The 24,001-nt window shown below is 36.0% G+C and overlaps 1 protein-coding gene across 1 annotated transcript; it reads right to left on the bottom strand.

Moving 5' to 3' along the window:
- Nucleotides 1-6,392: 6,392 nt before the first annotated feature.
- Nucleotides 6,393-10,828, bottom strand: LOC113240269 (lopap-like). Its single transcript, XM_026477527.1, has 4 exons — nt 10,718-10,828; nt 10,070-10,298; nt 8,442-8,549; nt 6,393-6,571 (listed from the first exon to the last, which is right to left on the bottom strand). The coding sequence occupies exons 1-4, from the start codon at nt 10,826-10,828 to the stop codon at nt 6,393-6,395; spliced, it is 627 nt and encodes a 208-aa protein (XP_026333312.1).
- Nucleotides 10,829-24,001: the final 13,173 nt, after the last annotated feature.

The following is a 24,001-nucleotide window of genomic DNA, read 5'->3' as shown; positions in this document are numbered from 1 at the left end:
ATTATGATGTAATCGTCGTTTATATTTATAAAGTACCTCACGCTACGCAAGCCCAAGCTACGTTCCCTGCTATAAGTGGTGGAGGCGCAATATAAGTGGTAGAGGTCGCCTTACGTGAAAATTCCAATGTGGAAACATTTTATATGAGTTTACGAAAAATTTCCAAAGAGAGGAAAACATATATAAGGTCGTAATTTTGATTTATATTAGTTGTTTTATTGTTGAGCAAGAAAGAATATGCATCGTATGGCGGCGCAAAAGTTTACAGGGTTGAATGACGTTGACGAATTTATAAATCAGTTTGAGGCGATCAGCATGTTGAATAATTGGTCAGATGGGCAAAAGAGATACGTGTTAGCATTGTATTTGGAGGGGCCAGCTCTGCAACGGTACAAAACGTATTTTTCTTCATACGCGACGTACGGTATAATTGCACAAAAGCTTAAGGAGAAATTTCTCTCGCAAATGGACTATGTCCGAGAGTTTTATTATAGGCGACAATTGCCTAATGAATTGCTCTTGAATTATTTTTATAGTTTAGATAAGTTAGCGACGAAAACTAAGATTCCAGATGTCCAGTTTATTAGACATTTCTTGAAGTCTTTGACACCCAGTTTTCAATGGATGCTGGTTAGTAATTTGTATTTGTCTAAAGAGGAGTTGAGAAAAACAATTATGCAAGTAGAAGATATATTTAATCACGGTTACGATGTGGGTCGACAAAATATTGAATTGCCAGTATATTTTCATAATTTTTCATTTCATTTTTCATTTCATAATTTTCTCCTTATGAAACACAGAGTGACTCTACACCGATAGTTGGACCCGACTCTAAACAGTCGGAATATCAAGTGCCACGGGCACCAATCGTGCAGCAGGATACGCCACGTCAAGTGTATTTGGGCACATAGTAGTGGATCTTCGTCGGGATCTCCTCAACGTGGATGTCAGCAAAGTGCGGCTGAACATTTAGGAAATTTGTATACAATTGATAGTTTTAGTGTAGATATCTTTTATATCTGTTTTTGTTAATAATTGCATCTTATCTTGCATGTAAGGCGTTGGTGGATACTAGTGCTTCAGTTTCAATAATCTCTCGTTGTTTTGCAGAAAAGTTACATTTGCATATTGATGATACTCCGAGTTTTCCATTGCGTACATGGGTGGAATGCCAATAAAAGTGCAGGCGTCCACCAAAGTGTCGTTGACAATTAATGGGCATTGTATATATAATTGTCTATAACGCAAACTCGTATCATGTTGACTTTAGGGTTTCGTCAGTTGCGTATTTGTGTTCAAAGTAAGATGTAGAAAAAAAAGAAATTGATACATTTTCAGTTACATAGTGCCTAATTTTCTTTCCACAAACTTATAGGACTTCCAACAGGTTATGGGCCCAGAGAACCCACTCAGCCAGATTGGCAAAGAATAGAAAGTAGTAAAAAAACAATGTAAAACAACAGTATCATTTCCTATGTGTAACAATCGCGAAAACTTAAGAACTCGAAATGTAAAACAAATTATGAGCAGGTAAAAACAATAACAAGGGAAGAAGAAAAAATGGCACTATCAGATCAGGATCAGGGTCAGGGATCACAGCAACATCCTTACAGTTTACAGGAACGAATTGGTCGACTTGGCTATTTAGATTATCATGCATTCTAGAAGAAAAGCAATGCAAAGAAGTTTTAGAAAAGTCGTCACAAGACAAAATGGATGAAAAACAAAAGAACGATTTTTTTCTCAAAGATATCAAAGTCAAGAATATTATTGTACAATGCCTTACAGATAAATACATTGAATATGTACGTAATGCAAAAACAGCTAAAGAAATGATCGACAATTTGCAGAAAATTTATGAGCAAAAAAGCGTACTATCCGCAATCGCTTACGCAAGAAATTACTGACCCTTAAATGTACAGAAAGTGAAGAGCTGACCGAATATTTTAACAAATTTGATAGCCTTGTCAGAGAATTAGAAGAAACAGGTTCAAAATTACAAGAGCAAGACAAAGTATGCCATCTTCTGTTAACAATGCCAGAATCGTATGCTCCTATTATAACTGCATTAGAAGCCACTAATTTAGAACTAACAACAGATTATGTTAAGAGTAAGTTGTTAGACGCACAATGAAAATACCGCCACGAAGATACAGCACCAGTAAGTAGCAGTTACGAGTACAGCTTTACTAGTACCAACTTTAAATGTTATTCTTGTGGGCAACAAAATCACTATACTCGAGACTGTCCGAAGAACAACCCACAGAGAGGATCATTTAGAGGAAGAAGAGGAAGAAACTATAGACGAGGTAATTACAGAAGATTAAAGAAAAGAAATTTCAATGCACATGTTACTGAAGATAGAATGAACAAAACGCGAATGGATCCGATACCGAAATATTCATGGGAAGAAGCTTTATGTTGTGCTACGTATCAGCTAAATAGATCGCCAACTAACGCACTAAGAGGTAACATACCGGCAAATGTAATGTATAGAATAAAGAATATTAACAATTTGGTCACATTAGGAAGTAAGGCGTGGAGTGTAATATTGCCCAAGCAAGGCAAATTAGAGCCAAGAGCCAAAGATGTCAGAATTCAGAGGAGAAGTCAGCAGGCTATGGAGGCAATGGTTATAGACTTTGGGATCCAAAGACGCGAGATAATATAATATAATTTCGAGAGATGTCAAGTTTAATGAAAGCAATTAATCATGTTTATAATGATAACGACATAATCGTAAATAAAACAAATGTAAATACAAACGTATATCAAAAGAAGAAGAAAACGAACCAGAAGGCGAAAGTCATGCTGCAGCAGACATTGAGGATACGGTGAAACAACTAATAATAAAATGCTAATGCTTCAAAAAGCTCTCTGTGGATTAAAAGAATCGCCAAAACGATGGAACGAAAAATTTAACAAATTTTGCGAGAAAATAGAAATGAAGATATCAAAGCGTGATGTTTGTTTATACTCAGGAGATAACATTTGGTTAGTTGTGTTTGTGGATGACATTTTGTTGACCGGAGATTGAATGAAAATAGAAAACAAAGTGAAATTATTACGAGATGAATTTAAAGCTAAAGATATGGGAAAACTTACCAGCTATCTGGGTATTGATATTACACGAAATGAAAACACGTTATTATATGTCACAAACAATATTTATTCATAAAATTTTACAAAATGGTTGACTGCAAAACAAGTGAAACACCAATGGAGAACAATTTTCAAGGTAGCGATATATCGGAGGAGATATTAAAGAATGTTCCATACAGAGAACTAATTGGGTGTCTGAATTATTTAAGCATGGTTATCAGACCTGATATTTGTTATGCAACATCTTTTTTGAGCAAATACTAGATAAACCTACGGAAAAAGTATGGAAGGCCGCTATAAGAATTTTAAGACACCTGAAGAAAACTTCAACTTTAGTTTTAATGTATAGGCAACAGTCACGTAACGCTATTATCAGCTTTTCAGACGCAGACTGGGCCGGAGATAAAGACAGAAAAAGTATTAGGGGTATGGCTATTTATCATGGTTCAAACCTAATTTCTTGGGCGTCTAAGAAACAACAAATCGTAGCCCTGTCTATTGCCGAAGCTGAATACATAGCTGCGGCCACATGTGCTTCCGAATTATTACTTCTAAAAGGACTTAATGAAGAGTTCAGTGATACAGTTAAATTTAAGACAGTCCTATATTGCGATAATACCAGCGCAATTAAGATGATACATAACTATGAAAATACCAAGACGTCGAAGCATATAGACATAAAGGTGCATTTCATTAAAGACATTGTGGACAAGAACTTGTTGAGTGTCAAATATGTGGCGACTAAAGAAAATATAGCAGACATATTTACAAAAGCTTTATACAGACTGAAATTTAATTATATTAAAGATAAGTTGTGTTGTGTGAACATTTTATAAGTTTTAACGAAACGTCATATTGTTTATTTATTTTTCAAATGTCACACCAGGTAGGCACCAAGTTTTATTTGTAACAATTTTAAAGTTGTTGGCAAACTTGAAAATGAAGAGGGATATTAGAGTTTGTATATATCTATATAACGCAAGCTCGTGTCATGTTGAATTTACGGTTTCGTCAGTTGCGTATTTGTATTCAAAGAAAGATGTCGAAAAAAATAAATTGATACAATTTCAGTTACATAGTGTCTAATTTTCTTTCCACAAACTTATAGGACTTCCAACAATCGGAATAAATACCTATCGAGGTTGCTTGTTGAGCAAGGTAATGAGGAATTTCTTATCCTCGGCCAGGATATTTTAAAGGATTATAATTTCAAGTTGTCAAAATTGAAAATTGACAAATAAAGTTTCTTTTAAGTCCATGACAGATATCGGGTCAAAGAAAGAAAAGTTGTCTATCGGGCATCAAAGAGTTCTGATAACATGGCGGTAAAGAACTCGGAATATATACTTTCTGCTCGGTTATCAGTAATAAAGAAAAAAAGTTGACGTAAGTGCAGAAAAAAAAGTTGCGGAAAATATACGGGACAATTTTTGGAAACGGGTAGTCTTGATTGGTTCGCACAAAGATCAGATAGGAAGTACACGGTCAGAACAGTTAAATCAGAAGTATTAAATGTTTGTTAATCTTTTGTGTTTGTTTTTCATATGGAGCAGTATGTGGCTAGCCTATAATAAAGGCTGATCATGTTTACCCCTTCAGTTGTGAGGAAGAGGGATGTAGTATAGACAGCTTAGGTTTTGTATTTGGAATTGTAAAAATAATAGAGTGTTGATATCAAACATCAACAGGAGTTCTGATAAAAGCTTTGAAATTGAATACACGTGTAAAGTTATAATTATCGTCGAGTCGTTTATATTTATAAAGTCCCTTTCGCTACGCAAGCCCAAGCTACGTTCCCATGCTATAGTACCATCAAATGACAATAATAGAGGTCGAAAAGAGAACTTTTTGTTAACAATATTAGATTATCTCGATGGCTCAACGGTTTGCGCTAAGGCCACTGGATGAGGAGGTCCTGGATTCGTTTCCCGGTAGGATCAATTTGGGAAATAGACTTTTCTAAATTGGTTCTGGTCTGGGAAGTGCCCCAGAGTGAATTCCGCTGCTCTGGTACTAATAGTACCGGCAATTTCAGGGAGTTGATGTAGTTATCTGGCACATCATCAACATTATCGCGTAGTAAAAGATTGAATCAATATACCGTAGTCTTAATATGTCATAGTTATTTTTCCGGTACAAATGTTTCCTGTTTCTTCCCGATACGATTAGATTTGAGTTTGAAGAAAAAGAAATAATAATAATAATATTTTTTATTGTACATAAAAATCTGGCGTCGGGTGGTAAAGGACACGCCTATCCATAACAGTTGCAGTGCACTTGAAGTTTTAAAATGCAAAGATAGAAGGGAACTGCCATTGCGCCGGTCGTTCTTATCAATCAAACAAATCAACGTAGGGACCTGGTTGGTTTGTTTGAAAAAACAAACGTACACGAAATAGATCCGAAAAAAAAGTTTCATTTCCTATGTGTAACAATGGGGAAACCCTAAGAGCCCACGAGCACACGGCGTAATCCTCATTTACATCGCGTTGCAAGCAAGAAGCTTATATACTCCAGTGGAGTTTACATTTAAAATTTCATGTAATTACTTCATTTCAAAAAACTAACTGAAGTTCTTAAGTTTTCGCGACACATAGGAAATGAAACTATTTTTCCGGATTTCAATCGCGCGGTCAACCGTGACCATGGGACCTGTAAAGGGCCCGAAATTTTGGTTTGTTCGAAAAAACAAATATACGCGATTTCAATCCGGAAAAATAGTTTCGTCCCCTAAACTAACTGAAATTAACTAAAATGAAAAGTATCTTTTATCAAAATGCGCGATACGTACGCGTCATTACGGTGTGTCTGCGACGTGTGCGTAGGCTCTAAGAATTCGATATAAGTGCCTGTAACTACTATAATACAACTTTTTGGCTTTTGAGCTAATTTGTGGAGCCTATGGCTCAACTCACACTGGCCGACAGTCGAAGCGCCGGTGAAACCGGTGCACAATTGTAGGATGTATTTCGTAGAATAACGCTAGGATGTACGAAGCGTAGTGCAAGCGGGAAGTGTCCCAGAATGAATTCCGTTGTTCTAATAGTATGTGTGGTTGTCTGACACATATTAAAATATATTATTATTAACAAGTATTGTTCACGTAACGAACCATGCGGTAGGATTGAAGAGCATGAGGATAATAATTCCTCTAAGAAATTCCAAAGGTACATGTTAATTTGAACCTACAAGGTGTTAATAAACTATTTCTGCTTAGTTTCTATATTGTACTTACTATGTATAATTTATATATTGTCTTTACTTTTATTATGAAAACATAGGATATTTAATTACCAAAAATTATCAGTGAATGTTTCAACAGGTTTTTTAACATTATAACTGCAAGTTTTGTCAGCAAAGTCCTTTAGGATAAACAAGTTTTCCGATAACTCCGTGAATTCAGCTACGATATTTTCGACCTTATTTTGATCAAATGTTTGTTTAGACCGGGAGAGAACAGAGGCGTATACTGAAATAAAAACAAAAAAATATAATAAAACCGATATTTAAATTGACTCCGTATCGAACAAAGCCGCAACAGACAAAAATGCAAATAATGCGTTGGGTGCCCCTAGTTGCTTGTTAAGAGGGAGCAGAGGAAAAATTCCTAATCTTCAATTTGATTTTAGAGGGGTATATCCACTTTAAAGTTAAAAATAAAATATTGTATGAGTAACTACACGATATATTCAAGCATAGACGCTAATTAGAAACATAAAACAATAAAGTTTCCTCGATAGATAAAAATCAGGAAATGACCTCTAATTTTCACATTTTTTTCGATTCATCCTCGAAATGCTCGAAATAGGTTATTAGGACAAAAATTAGATAATTAATTATATTTATGCATGATCGAGAACTGTCACTACTGATTTTTTTTAAGTCCCTTTAGTTTTAGAGTTATTCCGCTAAAACGAATTTGATACTTTTAATGCGCAAAATTCAACATCTCCTGTCGCATGTCACGCGAACTTCAGGCATATATTTGTCTCACAAATGTGGGCGGAGCCAAACTTTCAAAACTTTTTTGGCATGCTCCCTCTTAACAAACACAAATAGTACTTACAGCCGGAATGTACAGTGACTGTTGTCAACACTATACCTCATGGTACTGGTAAAGATTGGCTGAGCAATGGAAGCCGTAATTGGTAGGAATGAGATTATTACAATAATTATGTATATTCGTCATCCATTTACACGTCACACGAGGTTTTAGGCCTGAGAGTTTAGGCGCGCTGGCCGAAAGCGGGTTGGGGACATCACACGTTTTCCGAGGGTTGTGAACCCTCTTCGATGCGCAGGTTTCACCACGATGTTTTCCTTGACCGAAAAGCTCATGGTAAATTTCAAAATAATATTTTGCACATAAATTCTGAAAACTCAGAAGTGCGAGACTGGATCCGAACCCACAATTATATAATAAACAATTAAGCTACCACGGCTTTTTATTATATATAACGAATATTCGGTTACTATTCGGTATTCGGCTTATTCGGCCTATTTTTTGCTATTCCGCCAAATACCGAATATCTCAATGGAGAGGCAATTAGAGTTCTTTTACTTTCTTCTGAGAGCTTCCTTTATTGTAATCTTATTATCAATTCATTTTATTGATTTCTTGATAAAATTTTACGCGTTTACTCATGATAAAAAGATATTTGGATAATCCGGACATGTAAAGAAGATGAATGAAAGAAACTTCAATAAAAAGAAAGGCGAGTGTGGGCAGATAAGTTGGTAAGAGCCGACTAAGGCAAATTTACCACGACTAAATTGAGGATGTTCTTAAGAAAGACGAGGTTAAGAGTACCTTTGACCGACGAGCGTGATAAATGCGTTGATGAAGCGAAATATGTGTGTCCGGAACGTAGTACGTAGAAGACTGCGGCCTACGCCTACCCCGATAGAAAAAGGGCGTGAAGTGTATGTATGTTTTTCGTGAACATTTAGTAAGATGTTAGTACATGAGGCAAAGACTACTTTAAATAACGTACACGATTGTATAACTACGGGCCGAGTTGTAACAATGAGTAAGGAAGATCAAATGAAATATAATTGCACAGTTATAGATATTTTAGCAAGTTACTTTGACATGAAACAATAACAAAATAGATATATCACTAAAAGTAACGAAATCATCCAAAGGAAGACATTAAACCTTTAAGGCGCACATACACCAGCCGATTGAGATGTTCGGGTAAAAAACACCATAATAGGAAAGATCAAAAGAAAACAAGGTAGATTACAGACCAAATGAAAACGTATGTAGGATTACAGGAAGGCCCTATGAAAGAGCTTACAACAAAAGCATTCTTAAATAGACGAATACAAAATCTTACTGTAATGATTTTTTTCTTTCTTCTTCTTCATAGCTCTGCATGTGTATACAAGGGCGTAGCTATTGTAGTCCGTTGAAAGGATGGCAAACGGGAAATGCAGCACTTTGTCTGAAATGCATAATAATTAAATGCTGACAAAAACCATCTTCTTGTCTTATCGATCAACCATGGTGAAAGGATTTGTCAAACGCCAGAGGTACAGCAAAGGAATAGGTATGTCGGAGAGGCGCTTTTCGTGCACCCCAAAAGTCTGACATATTTATATATTTATTAGCACTAGTATTGACTATTTACGTTAATCTTTATGTTGGCAATGGAAAACAAATTCATTCTTTAACGGTAAGGATCAAAATCAATTTTAACATTTAAAATATTGTTGATGAATTTCCAACATAACCACAGTCATAATTTAACAAATTTCGTGTTTTAATATAGTTAGACGATGTAAGATTTAAGGATTTGGTTCGATCTAATTGATCTTGAATTGGACGTTATTTTGTATCACTTGACGTGCTAAGTTAGCACCATCTATCTCATCCTATATTTGTTCAGAGGTGAAAAATACCAAATGTAGAATTTGGCGACATACTATATTCAAATTCAAATCTTATTTATTCAGACCACAAAGAGTCATATCTGTTTGTAGGTAATTAAAATAAAGAAGAAATTAAATCTATAATAGGAACAATATTAATCACACACATTATATAGGACAGTAACAATAAAAGACACACAAATAATTAATTAAAAAAATAAAAAAACTTTCAGCGTGAGGATTTATCACAGCCGACAACTAATGCCTTTGTAAAGCACTGTCCAGTCTCTCAGATACTGTCCTCAATATGCTGTTAGGGCTTTCCAGCTTTCTGCGTCCCACTGACACAATTTTTTTACGCACTAATTCATAAAAACAGTCAGTGCGTGCGTCCGCAAACATACCAGACGCACTGTAGTGTCTGTCACAATTAATCACCTAAGCTGCAGTATTTACTATGTGACCCAAGTACCGAAACTGTGTCACTCTAGTCAACTCACTACCATACAGTTTAATGCTAGAAGCCAGGGTATATATGTATGATATGGATGTGGAGTTTTTTCCAATAAATCCTTGAGATTATTATTACGCTTGTCAGGTAAGTTTGCATGATAGTTAATATCCTCGGGCAGACACTCATGGATTGATTTACTAATTTTTAATTTATTCATAAGGCATTTTCCTTATCTGCAGGCGATATCAAAAACGTTCGTAATTTTTTTCATCATGAAACTTTCGGGAAAATTATTTCGCTTAACACGTACGCTTGCATGGTAATTAATATACTCAGGCATCTCCTTAAGTAAATTAACAGCTGAGCAATCACTTTCCTAATCATTTTCTATTTTACACATTAGGCAATTTCCCGTGGACAGAATAAAGCAAAATAATAAAAAAGTTATACACTACAATTGTGAATAAAGTAAGGGTTGATATTTGGACTCTACGCCTTTCAAACTACCAGCGTCCGTTTTTAATTCAAACAAATTGAAAGAGGTTTTAGCGAACGATAAGCGAATATTCGGTTTTTCAGCAGCGAGGACCTCAAGAAGTAGCTTGAAAAGAGTTTAGATGGAAATATTATTAGGTTTACCGTTCTCTGTGTGGCTAATAATGTATCTCGCTTCTTTAACTGCAGTATTTTTAGTGCTATCGATCCTAGCAAAATAAGATTTTTGAATACGATCGCCATAGTCTATATCCACAAAAGTTTCTCTCAAAGTATAACCCAGGTTGTCCTCTTGAAAGTCTAAGATCGAGCAATCATATGTGAGACGACCATCACTGACAAAGACGGCAGCAGTGTACCAAATACCTGTAAACTGACAAAGATCACTTTTTATTATTTCTTCATAGCTGATACCTTATTGTTATAGTCATAGACTTGTTAACAATGCCTTGGTAGCACCCCGACCCTCGTGCATGGGTTTCTTTACTGTAACTATTTGTCGGTGATTTCTTCTTATCTATGATAGCTGCAGCTCGTAAAAAAGTCTTTTTTGAAAGCTTATATATTATAATTTACTTGTTTTCTGATACACATAACGTATTAAACTGGGACTGTTATTTAACCATATAAACCTCAACATGCAACATTTATATCTAGGGAACTAACGCCATTTCTGATCTGTTTCTACGTCGCCGCCGTTTATTAAAAATTATGATCAATTCATAGGCTAAAAATTAAACCCTTGGTTTGTAAGTATTTCTTTTTTGTATCTTTACGAAAAAGGACACTCACCTTCATAAAATCTATATTTTCAAAAGCTTTCACTTTTGGACATAGTCCAGGCAAAGTATAGTCAGCTCCTATAGCATTAGCGATAATGCAAGACAGTATTACCAAGATCATAGTTGGAAATTTATCTATATATTTATAAATGTGAGTGAGCTCTGAAAAAAGACAGATGATATTTTTATTATCCTATAAGATGTAAATAATAAAAATAAATTATTTTCTGACAACAAATACAAGTCTATACAAGTTATTAACATGACACACTTTATAACTATGTTAGTATTAGGCTTAGAACAAGTCTGTATGAATGAATGAATGAATGAATGAATGAATGAATGAATGAATGAATGAATGAAATATTATTTATTGCACATAAAATTAGAATTAAAATACAATACAATAGCTTAAGTATAATACTAGTAGTAAGTCAATGTGCAACAAGCGGCCTTATTGCTATGTAGCAATTTCTTCCAGGCAACCTTAGGATAGACATATCGGATATGCAATATCAAAACCAAAGAATATCATCATAAGTACACTACATAATAAGTAATAATAAAAATATATACATATCCATAGATAGATATACATATACAAAGTCATACAAATAACAATAATATTATTAATACATACATAACAATAAATACACAATAATATTAAATACTTGTATACTTTTAATAGAAAAAGAAAACTGAAGTACAAATGTAGGAAATAAATGAAAGGATAGTAGAGGACAGACGAAATTTAGGAGTTGAGGAAGTGATCCTTGACACGTTGTTTAAGTAATTTATATATATATAAAATTACATCTCGGATGTCCTCAAGTAGTCCAGTTAAAGTATAAAAATTAAAATAATAATAATTTCATTTTAACACTTTTTTCCTTCTCTTTTGTAGTTTGTTTTATATATTTGTACCAACATAAAATTTGCAATTTATGATTAATAGACAGTAACTTTCCTGAAAATGCCATACGCATACGCTCTTGGTTGGCATTCTGGTTCAAAACAAATTAATGTGTTAATCTATTTTGTACGTCGACTGTTGTGTTCATCTAATAACTTAAAAAAAAACAGGTCGAACACAGCCAGGCGTCTCACTGCCTCACACGTAGAACGTGCAACTCAGTGAACCTCGGGAATACAGCTGCATCCATCCTATCCGCTATCATCTTCAGGCTCTCGTTGCTGCTATCCCTCATTCTTCGAACTAATGAAGTGGTGTCGCTAGTCACCGTATGATCTCCGTGTAAAGTTGGACCATAGAGCACACATGTAGAAGATTTGGCATTATGCTCTGAAGAGCGTAAGCTTCACACCTGTTTGTGCACCACGTGAATCTATGAGCCAACATATCACCTCGAACCGACAGTGCCCTGCACTCTCTATATCCTCCTCACCATTTAGGTCCTCTGTCAAGCACCTAAACTGTGCAACACACCTCAAGGTACCCCGTTCAAGAGTATTGGTGCTACGTAGCCTGGTTCTTTAATCTTACCTTTGAACAGCAAGAACTCACTCTTACTCTCTATGCCGCGATTCTATTTAGCAAAATCTCTACCGGAACAATTATTTTGAACTTTAATTCAACAACATTACAAACATTTCTTTTTAATATCCTTCCTCTTGCTAAGAACGCGTCATCACCACGCATTTCTTTCACACGCATTGCTTTCAAACACGCTCATCGGTTAACGGTACACCCGATCTGACCCTTCTTTAGGATGTCCTCAATTTTAATCAGATTTAATATAAGTTCATTAATCTGTTTGAGATAAGGCTTCGTCAGGACGATTCTTCATTAAAGAAAATTGTTGAAGAGAGGATCAGAAAGCATTTAGTGACAATCATTATTGCAGTGATAACAGTAATTCTGTGGAAATCATTATCATTACGATAACGATAATTTAAAGGAAATATCATCGTATCGTATATGTCAAACCACTTGCGCTTTGCATAAAGTACCTAGTTTAAATTGCGTCATCCTGATTTTAATTAACTGAAAGTGACCTGGCTGAAAAGGCCAGTTAACACTATCAGCAGCGCTTTGACCATATTAATAATATTAATAATATTTTTTTAGTGTCTCACCCGAGAGGACAATTAAATAAATTTACCGGTTTGTATGAAAAAAAAACATAATGACTTGAAGCCACACCTTTTATATTATGAGGCTCCTGTCAAATCGCAAAAAAATAAGCGTTTGGTTTTTTAAACAAACCCGGAGCTCGAAAAGTCTGTGGAATTAGTGTTGGGTAAAACATGAAGTTAAAATGAGCTTGAGAGAGTACCTCATTTGCGGTACAATGTAAAGAAAGAAAGAAAGAAAGAAAAACGTTTATTCGCACATTTAAGTCACTTTACATCCCTAAATTATAAACATAACATTAAATTGATAGCTATTTATTAAATAATCTATAAATAAGAATGCAAAGTGACACAAAAGAGGAAAAGGAGACGACTCAGCAAAAAGTCTATCTCTGGCGAGAGAGACGCTGATTTTCAGTCGTTCCTGTTGCATCATCGACTGGATGTTGAGAGAGCGGTACATATTATTATGTTGTGTGTATCCTCTGTTGTGACATATATATTCTTAATTATTTTCAATACGAAAACCTTAAACCTTTAGTATTATATAACAATTAATATTTTAAATCTGTCAATAAGTATTTACTACTAAAGAAACACGGACCTACAACAGCGTATTCATGTAAATAGAAATATACAACTTTAAGCATTACATTGGTATGTTAGTGCACATAAATATAACAAGCTGGCTAGACTAAGAAACTTCTGACATCAGATGATACCCTCCTTTCCAATAACATAATTTTCAGTTGTGTTTTGAATACCGATTTAGAGATTGGTTGTCTAAGTGGAGGAGGCAAATTGTTCCAGCATTTAGATGCCTGATACCGGAAGCTACCCTCAAAAGCTCTTGTCTTGTGGAATGGTGTCACCAACAAAAAACTATCTACCCTGCGTGAATTATAAGCATAAGTAGCCCATTTTAATTTGGCATACAAATATGGCATACAATGTACTACTTCAAATGACGTGAGATGTGGTAAGAGAATGTTTGTGAAAAAGATGCGTTGGATATCCAACCTGGAGTGTTTACTTCTCACTTTTTGGTCAAACCATTACCTTAATAAGTAATATTTAAATAATTAATTTTACGACACTTACAATAAGACGATCCAATATCCAATTTGTGAAGCTCAGAATAATGTTAAGACATAATCAGCTAATTGGAACAAGCACTATCTATAACAAATAAAAAGAAGTGTATAACTTAAGAACATTTGATGTTATTTTCTTGGAATTCCCTTTCCTGTGTGAACCAGTTATTGTTTAAGGAAAATATTTTTGTTTATGGTGGTTTGAATAATAATAATTATCTATATATCACTTATTGACAATCAATTCTTCCTTATGTTTTGAATAGCTGAGAAGATATTTTATACATTAGTCTAACTGCCTATTTACGTTTAAGAATATTGTTTTCTTTATTTCACATAACTTAAGGTGTTTGCAGTAAGATTTGTAGCTTTGTTATTGCAATTCACGTTATTGTTTTGATTTCTATTAGTCATTGTCAATGGTCGGAAAAAGGTGTTCAACATACGTAGATACATGTGTAGATATAGCTACAAGGAGCCACATAGAGTTGTTAAAACTAATAAATATTAATTAATCACTTTTCGAATTCCGGATTTGCGGAAATGCTTTTACTGCATATTGAGACAAAACTACTGACTTAGGAAGTCGAATTTGGATTTTACGATGATTCTAATGATGCCATGTAAAGAAATGCAGTAGATAACTTTTACAAAAGCAGAGAATAAAAAATTAACGAGAATGGTCACACACCGCCACTCGGTGGCTTTAGATACCACACTGCGCTCCGCATATTGACGGTCACATTGACGGAACGGCACCAAGCCTGTCAGTTATCTATTGCGTTTTTTACATGGCACTATCAGAATTATTTTAAAATCGGACTTCGACTTCCTAGGTCAGTAGTTTGTCCTACGATGCAATAAAACCATTTCCGGAAATCTGGAATTCAAAAATATTTCATTTATATTTAGTGGTTTTAGCAACTCTATGTCGCTCCTTGTAGCTATGTCTATACATGTATCTTTATATGTGGAATACCTTTTTCTGACCATTGGTCATACAATATGAATTGTGATATTTTAAATCGTCCATTATTCTTGTGGTGTATTTTATAATTTCATAAACATGATTTTATTTCTCATATAACTTTACATATGTGAAAGTGCACACACGTTTTGTTAAATAACATAATGCTTAAGTTTGTCGTTTTACTATTTTGTACTAATAGAGTTCATGGATATTTTACTCTACCAGGAAGTTGTCCAGAGAAAGTTATTCTTCAAGATGATTTTCAATTACATCAGGTATATTTAAATTGGAGAAATTTGTATATTTAGGTGTATATAATTCGTGTTTATTATAAATACTTACCTCCCCATTGTGTGTCACTACCTCCATGCCCGAACGGTTACTATGTTTCTCTGACATGCAGACGTACCTAGGAGCTGGGTGTAATTTGTTGTTTTCTACGTGTGTGTCCATGCCATCTGCGACACAGGGTTTCTCTAGTGCATATGAGTGTGTGCGTTATTATTATAATTATATATTTATTATTGAACATATTAATTTTGATTTTTTATTCCCCGGCAATGGCACAGTCTGTGACAGGTTCAAGAACCGGCGAATAATACGTGCCTTATCGAGCAGGACCGCAATCTGAATTTGTGCTGGTAGCGCCACGCCACAGAAATCCAACCGCCTCAAGCTAGCAAGGTTGACTGGAATTAACCCATTTGCGGACAAAACAATTGGGATTATTTCAGTGGAGACCACATGTCGTTAATTTCGTGCGCCAGATCAGGATTTCATGAGACCCTCGTCATGCGTTATGGTAACGTTCACAAGAAATACCAACGACAGCGATCAATCCAATATCACGATATCAGGCTATTTCGCAAGAATGGTCCTGTCCGTGATATTGGATTGGTCGCAGTAGATTCTGGGGCGGCCGTCTTCGAGAATTGAGCCCGGTGAATACTAAAGGCATTCTCTGTCGCACGAGTACGTACTTCAGGGCGAGCTCTTGGTGTAATATTTTGGCAGCTTGGTTGTATCTATGCAAGTAGTCAGTGTGAGCATGAGCGGAACAAACCTGTCAGGTCGAAATATTTCCGACATTTCTCGGTTTCGGCTTTCACGAGACCCTCGTCATGTGGGATGGTACTTATTATTGTTACAACGTTTAGCTACCTTTAAACTGGTCTAATGTTCAATTTCATAGCTTTAAATCTCTCCGCATTATGAAAAGTGATACATTGTCCTTGTGTATTTGCATTGCTGTCCCACTGTACTATTGCTGGTTCGCATCCAGCTGGATCGAAGGAATTTCTTTGTGTTTGTTGAATCTTTGTATCAATAATATCTTCCTTTCGGAAGAGATGTGAGTGAGCGAGTTTTCTTCTTCCTCTAGTTCAATAGACCGATGCTATTATTTGTCTCTTTTGGGTATTTTTTATCCAGTTATTTTGGCTGCTCTCTTTTGACGTCTACGTTTTACGGATTGAATCTAAAGTTTCGGGTTTAGGGACTCGAACTAAGTCTTGAGAATACCGACAGATCGTTATCGACAGGCAACAATTTGTCACCATATTTTCTTGTAATTTTATTGTATGTATGTAAACACTTTATTGTATCAGAAAGTAGCATTAGACCTCCTAGTGAAAGAGGTCATTCAGGGAAGTACTGCCTAAGGGAAGTTACCTTACCTATTTCTGCCGCCAAGCAATAATGTGAGCATTACTGGGTTCCGGTTTTGAAGAGTAAGGTTGCTGGTGAAATTACAGGTACATGGGACTTATCAACTTACGTCTCAGGGTGACGGGCGCAGAAGCGTGCACCTCAGATCTTTGCGATTTAAAGCTGTGAGTGGCACTGAAATTGTAATGGACAGGCATGTGGATTATCATCAGGCATCACGACTTGTTCGTTCCATCACTTAGTGTCATAAAAAAAAAGTAAATTACAAATTTTAGGAAACAATTTCAAATACTAGCGTACAAAGGCGAGCTTATATGGGATAAGTTAAAGGGATATCTTCTACCTAACCTTTATTTATTTTTAGTTTTACGGTAAGTGGTACCAAGTCTATCACTACTCGAGCGACGAGTTAAACCTGAACAACTGTGCTACGGTCGAAGTTATTGATAAAAGCGAAAGTGGATGCTATTTAAACTTATCGAGGTTGGATACAGATCTCGTCCAAAGATACAGTTGGGGAAAAATTCAAAAAGGTTTTAGTGCCGATGAAGGCGCTAATTTACGCGTTACGTTCAATTTCGAAAGAGTTCCTAAAAAACGTAAGTAAATTTGTATTGATACCATAAAACATCTTTCTATACTTAAGTTTTAAAGGCCGAACAAGATGATTTAACCACGATCAAGTTGAGGACGTCCTAATGAAAGGTCAAGAGTGCCTTTAGGGGTCGATATTACATCAAACGGCGTTGATTGACCACATAACAGTGAAAGAGTTGAATCACTTTGGAAAAAATATATAGTAAAATTGAGGATATAAACTGATTAGTGTGAAATTTTCACGATCACGAAAATAAAACACAAACTTACTCCGAAATTTCACAAGAACACCGCTGTAGTCTTCTGTTTATATTATTCTATTTTTAATATTAACTAAACTAAATAAATCATGTATAGTATACGATATACATCTTTCATATGTCTTTAATTTCGTTAGTAAAGAAGTAAATTCTGAAATAAAACCATTGTCCCTGCCACTCGACTCACTCAATAGAACTAAGTGCGACAAAATTTGAATTCAAGCAGAGGTAATATCGAGTCTTTAACTAAAGAGCGTGTTTAAAACAACATAGATGCGAATTGATGAGACGAAAGATACGTGTCGTGTGCCCCGATAAAAAAGGGCATGAAGAGTGCATACGGTGCACTATAAGTTTCCGGAAGTGGCCACTTACATAAACAATATTTAAAAAGTAATTACAACATTTGAAAATGGAACTCTTAGGCTGTAGAGTACAGTTTGTTTCATCTGACTGTCACTTGTTTTTACATTGTGGCGTCATTTTAGAAATTGGTTGTCTACATCACCATGGATTTAAGTCATGAACATTTTCGTAGTATGATTTGCTACGACATTAATTATAATTTAACAGCTCAGCGGAGCTGCGCTTGGCTTCTGACTGCTTTTGGCGATGAAGCACCATGCAAGACGACTATTTATAGCTGGTTTGCAGAATTCAAACGCGGTCGTGTGAAACTCAGTAACGAATTTTGTGATGGTCGCCCGTCCACTGCTGTGAACAACAAAAACATCGATGCTGCGCACCGTATGATCAAATCAGACAGACATGTGACATATCATGAGATTCGGGCATTGTTAGGCATAGGCATGAGTCAAATACAATCAATACTACACAAACATTTGGGTGTGAAAAAGCTGTGCTCTCGGTGAATCCCACACAATTTGACTGAGGCTCAAAAAAAGGATCGCGTCACTAGGTGCAATGCCATACTTACCAGATTCAACGAAGGGGCGTCAACTTTGGTATGGGACATAGTAACAAGTGACGATATATGGATTTATAGTTACGATCCCAAAATAAAGCAGCAATCGAGCGTATGGGTCTTTCGAGATGAGCCAAAACCAAACACAGTGGCGCGCGTGCAAAGTGCCTCTTAGCGGATGATTGCTTCTTTTTTTAATAAAACTGGACACGTGGTTACTGTTGCTCTGGAGAATCGTTGTACCGTGAACAGTGATTGGTACACGACCATATGTTTGCCGAAAGTTATTGACAAACTCCTTTAAAATAACCGTAAACGCAGTGTCATCTTGTGCCACAATAATGCTAGTTCTCACACGGCCAGACAGACAAATGAATTTTTGAAGGTGAACGACGTTGACCTTATGAGCCATCCCGCGTATAGTCCCGACCTGGCACCTTGTGACTTTTATTTATTTCCAAAAATTAAGAATCATTTACGCGGTCAACGATTTTCATCTGAAGAGGCTGTCGAAGAGTATGAAAAATATGTTTCAGAGATTGTCACGGAGGAGTGGCATAAATGTTTTCAAAATTGGTTCATTCGTATGAAAAAGTGCATTAACGCTAACGGAGAATATTTTGAGAAACTATAAATTTATTTTTGACCATTTATAGTATTTTTTTCTTATCATTCCGGAAACTTATACTGCGCCACACGTATGTAGGTATGTCTCACAGACCACACAAATATGTCTATATTTAATCAATATATTAGATAATTTTTAAATTTAACTTTGCACACAAAAAAAAAACAAATAAAAAAATGTATAAAATATTTCAAATTCGTTGTTTTGTGTGTTATGTACTTGTTTCCTTGGTCATAACTTTGATGCTTACAGTTTGGCTCAACGCATATGAAGCTAAACTTGTTGTCTATCATAAATATACTACTTTCATTTTCCAAGGTTTTGTAAGATACCTCACTGCGACAGGCAGTTAGTTTTTCGGAGATTTTATCTCCAGATTGGATCTTTAGATCATGGTATCTATATCATGGTGTATGATATATCATAATACATGATGGATATATATATCATTGTTGGTCAAGTGGACTAGAGTCGTTGCGTATATTGGAATAGTTATTAAGCGATTTCAAAACAAGGAGGAGGTTCTCAACTGTGGACTGTGTGTTTTTTTTGTATGTATGTTACGCGATAACTCCGGTATTTGTGAACCGATTTTCATGATTCTTTTTTTGTTGGAAAGAGGGTACCTCCATAGTAGTCCCATTAAATTTTGAAGAAAATCATCTTTCTCTAAGGGTGGCTGCTCACGCATGAAGATTCATTTTCGTAAATACTGCCTAAATTTTATTATAAGCCGCAATTATTTTAATGGTTTATTTTGCTATTTTCCAATCTAAGGCGAATTTCTCTCAATGTACTTTGAATAGTGAGAACCGATTTTTATTATCTTCTCTGTCAAGTCCTGTATTGCGCACTTTCCGGTAACCGATTTCAATAAAGTTGGTAATATGTAATTCCACGTACTTTGAGGTCGGTTTTTTTAGTACTCTGTACTGAGATTATTTTAACTTTTAGACTCTAGTTTTCTACACACTAATAAAACAAGTAAACTGAGAAATAACATCGGGTATATTGGTTGAGTTTAAAATGTTATTGATTGTAATGGATTTGTTGATGATGATGATGATGATGAAGTAAATCTAAATACTAACATTGAGATCTAAAATGGTCATCACTCGGCATTTGTCGGATTGTACATGCAGAACAATGTAACGCTGATATCAGTGGTGACCGTTTAGTAGCAGTAGAGCTCCAGTTCACCCAGAGAAATACTGCCATCTTACCTATTTCTGACGCCAAGCCGTAGTGTGAGCATTACTGCGTTGCGGTTTTGAAGGGTAAGGGTGCTGTTGAAATTACAGGCACATGGGTCTTGTCAACTTATGTCTCAGGGTGACGGGCGCAGTGGCAGTGCCACTCAGATCTTTCTGATTTAGAGCTCTGAGTGACATTGCAACTGTAATTCACAGGCGTGTCGCTTACCATCAGGCACACGACGTGTCAGCCGTCTCTTGGAATCGACAAAAAAGACTGAGGAACGGAGCCGACGCCACCAACAATTTGATTTGTGTTTCTTGAAATATTGATCAACTTAGAAAATTTTCACTTTGTTTCAGTAAGAGAGAGAGAGTACCAATTTCGCGTTTTGGCCACAAACATCGATTACTTCTCCACTATCTACACTTGCTCGTATAGTCCTATTATTAACAAACATTACAGTGAGTAATAAATTATTGTACCATATACATATTATATCTATAGGTAAGGGCGCTGATGAAATTTCGTGGAAACCTATAGGACTTGTCAACTTATGCTCATAATACTTTCTTATTGAAAGGTATTTTTAAATATGCGCACGGAGAAAAGGTAAGCGCGGAAGAGCGACAATCAAATACGGTAGGTGAATGCACATTGGTTTATTCTAGAAATGGTTACGTGACTCAGCCCTCACTTAAGCACCTCCCCACATATATATCAACCGCTACCCCTTGTAACTAAGAATTAATAACTAAAGAAAAAGTTGTTAAAGCTAAAAAGTTACTTTACCCCGCGCAGATCCAGCACTTTGTGTATCGTTATACTGGGTGGAATCATTATAACTCCTCTCATCTGGAGATGATGATTACTCGGGAGTCAACTTGCGTCGTCGCGACGCAAGCGCTGTCGCTGTAGGAGTATATGGTATATGATCAGATCCTGTGTATTCCGAGTTCCCATCCTCTCCCATCTCTATACTTCAGTTTGTTGGTGTCATAGTTACAAACAAAATACGAACCATGTAGATATTTTTAGATATAATTTTATATGCCAAAATACAATGAGGTCCACAAAAAAGTAAGTTATCGAAAAGGCTCAGCTGTGTTGTATATGCGATAATAAAAAAGCGAAAACTTTCAAACGAAGATACCGCTGAATTGGTTTATTTCAGCTACTTTCACAGTTTAATGACATACAACATATTATTTGGGATAATGCCGTCAATGTTAATAAATTTTTGTCATGCAAAAACATGCAGTTGGGTAATTTACAATCTAGGCCCCAGAGGGTCCTTGAGGGAGAAGTTATAACATTCTTGCACTAGAATCACGGTAGATATATGAAAATGTAATGTAGCGTTTTCAAGTGTAATTTGCTTACCTATTGAAACATTATTTAAGTTTGAGTTTATGTCTCAAGGTGGCGGCGTAGTAGCAGGTACCCCGCAGATCTTTTCGATTTAAAACTATGTAGTGGCACTGCAACTGTTATGACTAGGTATGTCGCTTATCATCAGGTGCACGATTAGGAGGTATTTTTGGAGTAACTAGTTACTTATACATACATATACATTATTTGGCAAATATAATTTTCAAATTTGACGTCGCCGTATCTCAGATTGCTCTTAGAAAAGGCCTGGTCAAAAAGAGCAGGAAAATATCGAAACCTCCTACTAAAGAAGCGTAAGGCCAAATCGATAACTTTACAGGGGAACGTTTTAAGGTAGTGAAAGAAAGAATGAGCAATTTTTTGCTGTAGTTTTCTACAGTCGACTAATATCTTGTTTTCTAATTATACTTAAAATTAAAAAGGAAAATAATCCGCCACTTTTTTGAAAAAAATACTGCATTATTTTGGGGTTTTTACTAATGTTCCGTTAAATGTGCCGATGTGTGTAATCAGCTAGTGGTTTGCTACATGGACACGAGTCTACACAGAGCCTCTGCCAAGAGCCGGGCAATGATCTTTGAGCATTAGCTCGTTTGATCAGACGACATTGCCGATAGCTACGGGAACCAAGAGACCAAAAGTAGGGACCGCGTTGGATGCTTGGTCTAAACTCTGCAGTAGGTGTTGGTAGACTGGGATGAATATAGAGTTTTCTTGAATAGTGTGAATATGAATAACCTAGTTTCAACACGCAATTTAGGCGCCTAGATATCGAGTTGCGGTGCTCACACCGTCACACCATACCATTTTTTAATTTGGTAGTCTTAGTAACAACCAAGATATCCGATTGTCTGACGTATAAACAAACGACGATTACTTTCGTGATCCAGTGAGTTGCACAACGGTTTTCATGGTGTCGCCATCTCTAAGGTTCCGGGTTCGACCCCCGGCCGGGTTAATGTAGAAAAACTAACTTTTCTATACGTCTTGGGTCTAGATATTTGTGGTACCAACGTTGTTTCCGATTTCCATAACACAAGCGCTTTAGTTACTTATTTTGGGTTCGCAGCACTATGCGTGATGTTGTCTAATCTCTATCTCTCTCTATCTATTCCAGTTTACGTGTGGATCCTCTCGAAAATCCCGCTTCTGGCTGATATTTACAAGGACTTAGCAGTAAGACCACTCAATCAAATAGGTGTTGCTTCTACAAGACTTATACAAGATGACTGGAAAAGTTGCGAGGCCCGACGCTACAATACTGCACCCGTAGAACCTGTGACTTTCAGATTTCCCGTAGTAACACACATACGCCTTAGTGAATATCATGAACCAATTTCACGAAAAGACAGTTACTGGTAAAATGTGTAGGGATAAAATTTATAATAGTTGTACAAATTCGTAAATAACTACTTAAATCTAATTGGAAGAATCAGTGATAAATATTTTCGATGCTTCCCAATTTAAGTAACAATGCACTCCCAAGCACGAGTGGCGTCAAATCAACTCCAGCCCTTAGAATAATAACGCATAGAATGATAGTTTCATATCAAACGACCTGTCACAAGTGAGGCAAAAATCAAATTCATGTAGGCTAGTTTTAGTAGTAGGTTAATTTTCGGTTTTAGTGAATATTTATATAAAAATACAAGTTGAAACGCGTTACTTCCTTGTGGAATGTGATGTTACTATCCATTTTATGTTTGTCTGACGTATTTTTACACTCATTTACCGCACATTTCGTCATTTTTAGATATAATTCTGGAGCTGTTCGCGGTGCAAGTTGACCTTGAGCACTGAAGGCCCGCCCGCTCGTGTAGGCCCATTGGGAGCGCTTCAATTTGCTTCACTTAGCATGTGCGGACTAGGTTTCTATGCGTTATTATTCTAAGTTTCAGTCAAAGTGCATTTTGCTACACAGCTGTGTGCATTTTGTGGTGAACACTGGGTCTCCGAGGGCTGCAAGAAAGGTTTCTCGCTAAGCTTTCATATTGCCCCGAAAAAGTATCTGGTAGCCTTTAAGTCTCTGGCTAAGGCTGGTAGTTACTTTCGCCAAAGAATAAGCTTAGCCATCCGAAATGGAAACGTCGCCAGCCTGTCGAGTACGATGCAAGGCGTGACCCTTGATAGAATTTTCTACCTCTAACTGGGAGAGTTAATAGTTACATACTTCTTCTTTTCTATTTGATATTATAACTAGTGTTAGGTCACGGAAAAATTTTTCAGAAAATAAATATTTTCCGAATATTTTTCCACATTTGACAGTTGCCACCTGTCAAAAGTTGAAGATATACTGAAGAAAAGCGATGGAGCCATTACAAAGATTTTTTTTACGCATGATTATTTTTTCCTCCGTTGTTTAATCATTTTAAATCTCGTTTTACTCTTGCTTTTAGTCGTACAATTTTATTTTATAATTCACGCTCATTGACTTACAATTATATGGACGTCGGGTCCGCGCTAAAAAGTGTC

The sequence above is a fragment of the Hyposmocoma kahamanoa genome, unplaced genomic scaffold (genome assembly GCF_003589595.1).
Source record: "Hyposmocoma kahamanoa isolate Upper Pololo Valley unplaced genomic scaffold, ASM358959v1 129, whole genome shotgun sequence".
Lineage (NCBI taxonomy): Eukaryota > Metazoa > Arthropoda > Insecta > Lepidoptera > Cosmopterigidae > Hyposmocoma > Hyposmocoma kahamanoa.
Note: the sequence above shows the minus strand (reverse complement) of the source record. Positions and strands in the feature narration are given on the sequence as shown.